This window comes from Sapajus apella, unplaced genomic scaffold (assembly GCF_009761245.1).
Source record: "Sapajus apella isolate SASKATOON/1434 unplaced genomic scaffold, GSC_monkey_1.0 scaffold4, whole genome shotgun sequence".
NCBI classification, from domain to species: Eukaryota; Metazoa; Chordata; class Mammalia; order Primates; family Cebidae; genus Sapajus; species Sapajus apella.
Window position 1 is genome coordinate 25172141 of NW_022436944.1, and position 11259 is coordinate 25183399.

The following is an 11259-nucleotide window of genomic DNA, read 5'->3' on the forward strand; positions in this document are numbered from 1 at the left end:
GTTCACCTCCCCGCCTCTTCCCCGGGAGCCAGGCCCTACCTGTGTAGTTGTGGGTGGGCTGACTGTCAAGATGTGTCATGGCCGGGCGCGGTGGCTCACGCCTGTAATTCCAGAACTCTGGGAGGCCGAGGTGGGCAGATCACAAGGTCAAGAGATGGAGACCATCCTGGACAACATGGTGAAACCTCAATCTCTACTAAAAATACAACAATTAGCTATGTGTGGTGGCACACACCTGTGGTCCCAACTATTGGGGAGGCTGAGGCAGGAGAATCTCTTGATCCAGGAAGGTGGAGGTTGCAGTGAGCTGAGATCCCGCCACTGCCCTCCAGCCTGGCGGCAGAGCAAAATTCCGTCTAAAAAAAAAAAAAAAAAAAAAAAGAGACATGTGTCATGTGCATTTGTATCAAAAATAAAGAAGTGACCACACACACAAAAAAAGGAATCAGATAACCCAGTCAGTTTAATAATAAGAGTTAATTTATGACTAGAATCAGCAAACTGCTTGTGGTCAAATCTAGGCCTACTGCCTGTTTTTGTAAATGAAGTTTGTTTGCTTTCTTGTTTTGAGGCAGGGTTTCACTCTGTCACCCAGGCTGGAAGAGCTGTGACTACAGGCATGTGCCACCATGCCCATGCCCAGATGATGTTTGTGGTTTTGGTAGAGATGAGATTTCACCGTGTTGCCCAGGCTGGTCTCTCAAACTCCTAGGCTCAAAGGATACACCCATCTCAGCCTCCCAAAGTGTTAGGATTACTGGGGTGAGCCACTGCGCCCGGCCAATAAAGTTTTATTGGAAAACTTATCTATGGCTGCTTTCACCAGACAAAGGCAGAGTTAAAAAGTTGTCATCTGCAAAGTCTACAATTTTTACTATCTGGTCATTTACAGAAAAAGTGTGTAGCGTCTTCTCTAGATAATGCATGGTTTTCCATTGAAACACAAATGTCTCCCTACAATTGGGAAGGTCATTCAAGGTCATCCAGCCCAGGGGTTCCTAGATTTTAAGATCTTACGCATCAGTAAAATTTCAAAATAAAAATTTGAGGATACTTATAGGGTCTCCAATGTTTACTTTTGTCAAATATAACTAACTCATGAAAGAAGACATTTTAACCACTCATAAAAGAAAATAAAGTGAATAGCATATGAAAAGCTTGTTGCATTACCCTTTCTTTCATTTCTCTGAGTTTTGGTAAGAACTTCACTCCCGACCAGGCAGTTAATGGTTTGGATTGTGGAACCACTGACCTGGCGCAATCTCAGGCACCAGCTGCTGACTGCGTCCAGGGAGGCTGCTGGGTTGGGCCTGGAGTCACTGTCTTACTCCTGTACCCAGGCTGATGCCCTCTGGGGAGAAGGGCCAGGTTCTCTCGGGGGGTGGGTACTGCCAGCGCTGGCTTGTGCATGTGTCACACACTCCCTCCAATGATGAAGGGTCTTGCCTTGCTTTAAATAATATGCTTTTTCCTAATGAATAAAAATTCTCAGTGTAGAAAACTTGGGCGAAAAATGGAAACTACAAAATTCACCTCCACGCAAAGAGATTTAAAGATTTACTGATATACAGGGGGAAATAAAAATACTTTGCAACCTAAAAATCCTAAAGAGACAAAACCTAGCCTATGTCCCAGAACCATCATGGAGCCTGATACATGGCAGGCACCAATACTTATTGAAATAACAGGCCAGGCATGGTGGCTCATGCCTGTAATCCCAGCACTTTGAGAGGCCGAGGCAGGTGCATCATGAGGTCAGGAGTTTGAGACCAGCCTGACCAACATGATGAAACTCTGTCTGTACTAAAAATACAAAAATTAGCTGGGTGTGGTGGCGTGCACTTATAATCCCAGCTAGTCAGGAGGCTGAGGCAGGAGAATTGCTTAAAACCCGGGAGGCGGAGGTTGCAGTGAGCCGAGATGGCACCACTGCACTCCAGCCTGGGTGACAGAGCCAGACTCCACCTCAGAAAAAAAACAAAAAGATTTATAATTGCCATGAAAAACAATTTAAGAAGCAAGGATTATTTGTGTTCATTAGTGTTCATCACATTTTGCTGTCTAAACAATTTACATAAATTATCTTATTATTAAACTGCCCTAATGATACATGCAGTAAAGTGACATTTAAAAATTGATCTAGTAGACTTTAATTAATTAATTATTAACTTTTGAGGCAAGGTCTTGTTCTGTTACCCACGCTAGAGTGCCGGTGGCGCAATCATGGCTCACTGCAGCCTCCTGGGCTCAATCAATCCTCCTGCCTCAGCCTCCCAAGCTGGGACTACAGGTGTATGCCAGCATGCTTGGCTAAATTTTGTATTTTTGGCAGAGGCAGGGTTTTGCCCTGTTGTCCAGGCTGATCTCGAACTCCTATGCTCAAATGATCCCCCTGCCTCTGCCTCCCAAAGTGCTGGGATTACAGGCGTGCACCACCAAACCTGGCCCATCTGATAGACTGTAATGATTTCAAAAGATATACATCTAGCAATTTCCAAGAAGCAAGGTTTAAGTTGTTGAATTATTTCGCCATTTATGCCTGGTTACCTAACTGCGAAACATATTAAAATTTATATTCAGGCTGGGCATGGTGGCTCATGCCTGTAATCCCAGCATTTTGGGAGGTCTAGGCGGGTGGATCACTTGAGGTCAGAAGTTCGAGACTAGCCTGGCCAACATGATGAAACTCCATCTCTACTAAAAATACAAAAAAATTAGCTGGTGTGGTGGTGGGCACCTGTAATTTCAGCTGCTTGGGAGGCTGAAGCAGGAGAATTGCTTGAACCCAGGAGGTGGAGGTTGCAGTGAGCTGAGATCAAGCCATTGCACTCCAGCCTGGGCAACAAGAGCAAAGCTCTGTCTCAAAAAAAAAAAAAAAAAACCAGCTACATTCAAAACAAAAAATTGAGGCTGGGTGCAGCGTCTCACACCTGTAATCCCAGCACTTTGGGAGGCTGGAGGATCACTTGAGGCCAGGAGTTCAAAAGACCTGCCTGGGTAACATAATGAGAACCTATATCTACAAAAATTTAAAACAAAAATAAAAAAATTAAAAGTTGAGAACAATTTTTAACCCTTTGTGGCTTACAAAGGTAAAATTAATAACGTCGTACTATTTCCTATAAAACCATCATTTATATCTTCTGCCTTGCAAGGCTGTTCTCAGCTCCTTTCCATAGTTTCTTAACTCCATCTCCTCCTTTGAGAAACAAACATTCAAAATAATCCCTGATAAACTGGAAGAATAAAAATGACTTCTGCCTAGTTCTTCTTTATCTAAATATTTAACTCAGATATGTCTTGTTTCCCCTGACATTTCATTATGCTTATTGAGCTTTTCCAAGAAAGCATAAGGTCATTTGAACTTTTAAAAAATAAGCAAGCATCATGTCTTTTCAAAAATTACATCCTTCCTTTGATGAGGCATCTGGCTGCATCTGATTTAAATCTTTCCTCGGCCGGGCGCGGTGGCTCAAGCCTGTAATCCCAGCACTTTGGGAGGCCGAGGCGGGTGGATCACGAGATCAAGAGATCAAGACCATCCTGGTCAACACGGTGAAACCCCGTCTCTACTAAAAATACAAAACATTAGCTGGGCATGGTGGCGCGTGCCTGTAATCCCAGCTACTCAGGAAGCTGAGGCAGGAGAATTGCCTGAACCCAGGAGGCGGAGGTTGCGGTGAGCCGAGATTGCGCCATTGCACTCCAGCCTGGGTAACAAGAGCGAAACTCCGTCCCCCAAAAAAAAAAAAATCTTTCCTCAACCACCTCCCCCCGCCGACCCCCAAAACACCCTGCACCTATCCCTCGAATTTCTCTACTCCTCCAACATTTAACCCATTGGATCAGGCCTGCTCCTCACCTGCCCATGTCATGGTGAGCCTCCTGCACTGTGACTTGGTCCAGATGGGGGCTCACATGTGACAGAGTGGCTGGGGAGCAGCCTCGGACCCTAACGTCCCCACGCATTCTACTTAGATATTTTTCTTTTTTTGAGATGGAGTTTCGCTCTTGTTGCTCAGGCTGGAGTGCAATGGAGTGATCTCGGCTCACCGCAACTTCTGCAATTAGATCTCAACCCACACTTATTTGGTGATTTTTATTTATTACTTTTATAATTATTGAGTATTGCTACGGTTTGGGTCTGTGTCCCCACCAAATCTTGGGATTTGGCCTGGTGGGAGGTGGCTGGATCATCGGAGCAGATTTCCCCCTTGCTGTTCTCTTGATAGTGAGTGAGTTCTCAGGAAATCCAGTTGTTTAAAAGTGTGTGGCATTTGTCCCTGCTTTCTTACTCCTGCTCTGGCCATGTAAGACATGACTGTTTCCCCTTTGCCTTCCACCATGATTATAAGTTTCCCGAGTTCTCCCCAGCCATGCTTCCTGTACAGCCTGTGGAACTGTGAGCCAATTAAAACTCTTTTCTTTAAAAATTACCCAGTTTCAGTGTTTTTTTTTTTTGTTTTTTTTTTGACACAGTCTTGCTCTGTTACCCAGAGCAAGTACAGTGGTGCAATCTTGGCTCACTACAACCTCTGCCTCCTGGGTTCAAGTGATTCTCCTGCCTTAGCCTCCATAGTAGCTGGGCACACACCACCACATCAGGCCAATTTTTGTATTTTTAGTGGAGACAGGGTTTCACCATGTTGGCCAGACTGGTCTCGAACTCCTGACCTCAGGTGATCCACCTGCCTTGGCCTCCCAAAGTGCTGGGATTACAGGCCTGAGCCACCACATCTGGCCTCGGGTATTTCTTTATAGCAGTGGGAGAATGGATTAATACAACTACTTATTCAATAATTTTCCTGAATTAGTTCTAAGACATAAAACAGATTTGCATTTAACGTTTATTGAAAGCAGAGGCGATTCACACTACGGAACCAATGCAACAAGACATTTTTACTTTTTGTCTCTCCAAGTTTTTTGTCCTTTTTAAAATTGGGATATTTGCCTTTAATTCTTAGCTTGTATTTGTTCCTCTGCCAGCTTTAAGGCATAATCAACATATAAACACGATGTTGTTTTTAAATGTCTAATGTCTATAAAGCCCAATCCTGAGAACTCTACCATTGGGGTGCTCTGGTTAATTGGATTTCTGTTAATCACCAATCGGTTTTTTGTTAAATGGGACTTGTTCAAAACTTAACCAAACTCGAATTTACTTTCTTACCTCAGGAAAAAAATTCTCCTGGGCACACCTGTATCCTGCTTTGGTGACACAGAACTCTGAGCATCCTAGGTTAGGATTTGGAGCATCAGGGAACACGCTGAGGATGGAGAAGGAGCAGGAAAGTAAGCCGCAGGTGCACCAGCCCAGGCCTCAACTTTCAGAGGGCTTCTTCTTAACTTGTTCCAGGTATGGTTAATGCTGTCTTGGAAATGAGTATTACTGTTAGCCAGATTCCAGTTAACCAACATTCTTTTTTTTGAGACACAGTCTTGCTCTGCCACCCAGGTTGGAGTGCAATGGAGTGGTCTTGGCTCACTGCAACCTCTGCCTCCTGGGTTTAAGCGATTCTCTTGCCTCAGCCTCTCAAGTAGCTGGGATTACAGGCGCCTGCCACCATGCCTGGCTAATTTTTGTATTTTGAGTAGAGACAGGGTTTCACCATGTTGGCCAGGCTGGTCTCAAACTCCTGACCTCATGATCCACCCACCTCAACCTCCCAAAGTGCTGGGATTACAAATGTGAGCCATCGTGCCTGGCTAATCAACATCTTTTTTTTTTTTTAACCAATACTTTTGTAGCTCTTGAATTCCTTACTCAAGGGACAAAACTTTTAAATTGACTTCAGCCAAGTTTTTTACCACTGGGACAAATTAGATTTTATTATGCACACATACATCCTTTTAAAAAAATAACACCCAGCTTTATATTTGTATCCAAATATTTTTTGCAGCTGTAGAATTCTCACCTTGGCTGTGCTTTTGAGAAGTGCTAATTCTACCATACAATGCTGGCTGAGCAGCCACTTGAAATGAGGGCTGCTATTTGTTCGATTCAATTTCTAAGCCCACAGGTCTCCTTCAGGCCTTGAAATAGCCAAGAGACCAAGCTCCCAAGATATGTGGGAGAAACTCAAGTGTGCAAGGATGAGAGAAGCTGTAAGATGCATACAGATTGTCTTGTTCATTTATACTGCCATTGGTAAAATGACATGCTTTGGGGACATTTGAAAAGTTGCCATCAAAATGTATGATTGAAGTTTTGAGCAACCAAAATGAGATTGAATGTAATAACATTCAAATGTGCATGGCAGCGCCTGCCAAACTTTGCTGCATATTAGAATCACCTGGGGAGCTTCTGAAACATCGAAATGGTCATGCTGTTTCCATACCTGGGAGTGGGGATCAGGATGTCTAGGGGTGGGAGTCAGGCATTCAGTTTTTAAAAGACCCCTAGATGATTCCAAAGTTCAGCAGGTTTGGGAACTGACAGCATTTGGTAGTGCAACTTTAAGCAATTTGTAGCATATTACTTAAAGGACTCAACTAAATTTACAGAATACTTTAATTCATGGACCTCATGGATGTTTACATTTAAAATGCTTCAACATTATGATAGTAAGTTATTTCCAAAAAATTGTAAAAGAATCTGTCAGTGAAATTGAAAATTATTCTGTGATCTAAAACATTGCCAAAATATTGTAATCCACTCCTTTTTAGGGGGAGAATGTCAGGGACATTTATTTCCAGCTTCAAAATCCTTGTTATACGGATAGAAGCAGAAGAAAGATGAAGGGAAAAAAACATAAACAAAGAAAGACTAAAATGATTATTTACTAAGAATTGCAAATGCTCATTTTCTGGGCACACCACAAAGTTCCATTCTCTGTTCCCAGGACTTTGCGTAATACACAGGGACACGTTGGTAAAAGGCTGATGCTTTTAGTTTATCAAAATAAACCTGAGTGTTTCTTTTCCCAGCCCTCAGTCAAAACTGAGACTTTACTCATCTTTATGAAAAAAAGAAAGAAAGAAAAAGAAAAGAAATGTGTCTAGTAGTGAGCCTGCCTGTCCTTTGGACTGTTCTGTGGTTGCAATGTCCCTCCTAACTGATTAGCCCTCATTCCACAGATTACCATGTGTTGGGAACATTTGAGGATTATATCAGCCGAGACTCCTGCTGCCTGTCTGGTAAAGAGCAATTTACAATAACAAACACACGCCAGATTTGGATGAATTACCCTCCCCACAACCCGTAGGTCTGTTGGGGTCATTCAGTTCCTCAAACAGTCCCGTTTCTATAATTTCTTCCTGCCACGCTATAGGAACAGCACCTGTTGCAAAGCTTTTGAAAAACTGCTTATCTTTGTCATCAAATTCCACCCCCCGAACCTCAGAGAAATCATCAATTTCACCGACGTCTTTGGCATAAACCACCGAAGGGTCTGGCACAAATGGAGGTTTGACTAGGCCGGCTTCCAGGCGAGGAAAGTTGATCGTTTTAAAGAAATTATGTTTCCTGGGATCATCAGACTTTTCTCTGTGAAGAAAGGAGATGATCAGCCTGAGACAAAGTTAACAAACCAAAATGGGACATGTTCTAACAATACAAAGCGTCTAGCATTCTTTTCTTACATTTCATTTTAATTGCAAAGACAATATAATGACATAAAGAATAACTGAAAAATAATAACTTTTGAAATCATCCCAAATTCTGCACCAAATAGTAGCACTTTCATTATTTGCTGACAGTTTTCGCCTTTAGATGCAACTTTTAAATAGTGAAGCTTTGGATATGACAATTATTCTTGGTGTTTCAAGGAACTACAAGGAAATTTCTGGAGAACCACACCTGCTTGCCTGCAGCTTCCAGTCATTGCCTCTTCAGGGTCACATAGAACGAGTTAAGCACATCTCTGTCCCACACTATCACCACGCCCATTTTAAAAGACAGCACTCATATCCCCTTATTAGTAATATGACAGATTTCTAGAAGCCCCACTTACCTTCCCAACTGCCACAATAATCTTGGTGTTATTTCTTTAAAGAAATTTCTTTTAAAAAATCCATTAGTAATTTGCAGTAGTATGAATTAGCATACATTTAGTACTCAAGACTATGATTATTATTATCAAATTCTCTATCTCTATGCTAGAAATTATTCCAATATATGCCTTAGAATAAGAGAAAAAAGTATGTTCCCAACTGTGTAACCTCTACTATTAATATTAGTTATCTATTGCTGTATAACAAATTGCCCCAAAATTTAGTGCCTTAAAACAACAAACATTCATTATCTCACAGCTTCTGAGGGTCAAGAATCTGGGCATGGCTTAACTGGGTGTCTCTGTCTCAGAGTCTCTTGTGAGGTTTCAGTAAAGCTGCTGGCTGAGACTGTGGTCTTATCTGAAGGTTCAGCTGAGGCTGGGGGATTTGCTTTCAAGCTCACTATGTGGTTATTGTCAAGCCTCCATCCCTTATCACAGGAGCCTCCGCAGGGCTGCCTTAAAACATTGCAGCTGGCTTTCCCAAGGCCAGTGATCGATCTCTCTCTCTCTCTCTCTCTCTCTCACACACACACACACACAGAGAGAAAGAGAGAGAGAACGAGAAAGAGAGAGAGAGAGCACAAAATAGAAGCCATAAATTTTTTATAACCTAATCTTGGAAGTGACATCTCATCACTTCTGCCATATTCTATTTCTCATTGAAGGAAGCCCACACTTAAGGCAAAGGGATTACACGTGGGTATGAATGCCAGGAAGGGGGATAATTGGGGGGCGTCTTAGGGGCTGCCTACCTTACTCCTCTTGGTTCCTCTTAAATCTAGGTTTTAACAAAATAAAAAGGGGGCTGTTTTGTGGCATCACATTCAAAATGATTTTTTTTCTTTTAAAAAAATATGAATCGATTTCCTGGTCTGATTAAGAAACTTCTTTCACATACAAGAGGCCAACAAACACATGAAAAAATGCTCATTATCACTAATCATCAGATAAAAGTATATTAAAACCATAATGAGATACCACCTCACACCAGTCAGAATGGCTATAATTAAGAAGTAAAAAAACAACAACAGATATTGGAGGGGCTGCAGAGAAAAGGGAATGCTTAGATACTGTTGATGGGAAGGTAAATTAGTTCAGCCACTCTGGAAAGCAGTTTGGAGATTTCTCAAAAAACTAAAAATAGAATTACCATGTGACCCAGCAATCCTATTACTGGTATATACCCAAAGGAAAATAAATTGTTTTAGCAAAAAGACATAACTCATATGTTCATCACAGCACCATTCACAATAGCAAAGACATGGAATCAACGAAGGAGTCCATAAATGGTGGATTGAATAAAGAAAATGTGGTACATGGACAATATGGAATATTATGCAGCCACAAAAAAGAATGAAATCATGTTCTTTGCAGCAATACAGAAGCAGCTGGAGGCCATTATCCGAAGTGACCTAACATAGAAACAGAAAGCCAAACACTGCATATTCTCACTTATACGTGGGAGCTAAACACTGGGGACACATGGACATAAAGATGGGACCAACAGACACGGGGACTACCAGATGTTGTGGGGGTGGGGAAAGGGTTGAGAAACTACCTATTGAGTACTATGCTCACTACTCCAGTGACAGATTCAATTGCACCCAAAACCTCAGCATTACACAATAATGTCTTTGTAACAAACCTGCACTTACACTCCCTGAATCTAAAAGTTTTTTTTTTTTTTAAAGAAATGTCTTTCTTTTAGAAGAAGTCAATTTCCGCCATGTCAACCACAATAGAAATTAATCATATTCATGGTCTCTCTTTTACATTTTCCATTCAAGATATCAAAAAACTTTTTGGAAAAGGATTGAGAGTTTGTCCCATGTATTCCTTTCAGAGATTCCCCACCACGTCGGATGATAACTACAACAGATTATCCCAGTAAGATGACTAAAGGCAATACCCCAAAATGGCGCAACTAATGACAAGAATGAGGATAACTGACATGTATTCAGCACCTACTCTCAGTTAACACAGCATTAAGCTCTTCACTTACATTATTACATTCACCCAGTACCGCAGCCCTGTCTCCAAGGCCTGTATCTTTAACTCCTTTATGTGCTTCTGCATTCATCAGTAGCTGTGAATCTGAGAAAGCCAGAGTACGTAGCTGACTTTTTCAAAGAAAAACTTATAATCAAATTTTATTACGAGAAGAGAAACTTAATTGGAGGCATCTGATGTCCAGTGATTCCTTGGGTTCTTGTTCTGTGACCCAGGCCTACCCCCTTCTAGAAAGGTCCATCAGGAACTTCTTGGACTTTTCCAACTATGTATGGAGAGCTGCATCAGAAGGTGCTACAAGAGGTCTCTTTTCTCTCAGAAGCCACCAAGTCTCCACCAACTGAAAGAATGGAAATGCAGGCTTGTCATCTACCAGAACCGACTGCCCCAGTGTCTGTGTAGTTTACATCTTGTAGGTTAAGAGCCTTGAGGAAGAGTTACTGAGATAAATAGAAGCTTCAAAAATAGATTTTTAGGTCAGGCACAGTGGTTCATGCTTGCAATCCCAGCACTTTGCGGGGCCAAGGAGGCCTGAGGCCAGGAGTTTGAGACCAGCCTGGACAACATGGTGAAACCCTGTCTCTACTAAAAAACACAAAAATTAGTCAGGTGTGGTGGCACATGCCTATAATCCCAGCTACTTGGGGGGCTGAGGGAGGAGAATTGCTTACACCTGGGTGGCAAAGGTTGCAGTGACTTGAGACTGGGCCATTGCACTCCAGCCTGGATGACAGAGCAAGACTCTGTCTCAAAAAAAAGAAAAAGAAAGATTTTTAAAAAGCCGGGTTTATTGAGGTATAATTTACACAGAAACATTCACTTTTTAAAGGTATCAGATGGATTTTTAAATGTGGTAGAAGAAGGATAGAGCTAGAATGCCATGCAAATAGATCAGGAATGAACCCTGGACCTGCATGTCTCAAAGAGAATGAAGGCGTTGGAATGGGACCAGGTGCCACAGGGAAGAGCCTGCCTCACTTCCACAACCACTGGTGGGCATGAATTGAACACACCGAGCCAGGGGGCAAAAGGACCCTTAAAACTCAGTCTAATCAGCTTTCACATGAGTAAATGGAGACTGCCCAGGAACTTGGTAACCTCTGGAGACTTGCCAGACCAGTCTTTACAACAGGATGAACAGTTCTCACATGGTATCTCAAGCTCACCAGGCCCAGGGAGCCTCGGTCTGTCCATGAGGGGTGGCTGACTGCAGCCCTTTTGCAACTCATCATAAGAGACAAGGGAAGGCCAGGCG

General features: G+C 42.4%; 1 protein-coding gene across 1 annotated transcript in view; it reads right to left on the bottom strand.

The window, feature by feature from the left end:
- Positions 1–5800: 5800 nt before the first annotated feature.
- The window catches only part of GRK7 (G protein-coupled receptor kinase 7), a 45279-nt gene continuing 39820 nt past the window's right edge, over positions 5801–11259 (bottom strand). The window contains exon 4 of the mRNA XM_032264776.1: positions 5801–7486. Coding sequence (XP_032120667.1) covers positions 7150–7486 — 337 coding nt within the window. The 3' untranslated portion in view covers positions 5801–7149. The remainder of the gene's footprint in view (positions 7487–11259) is intronic.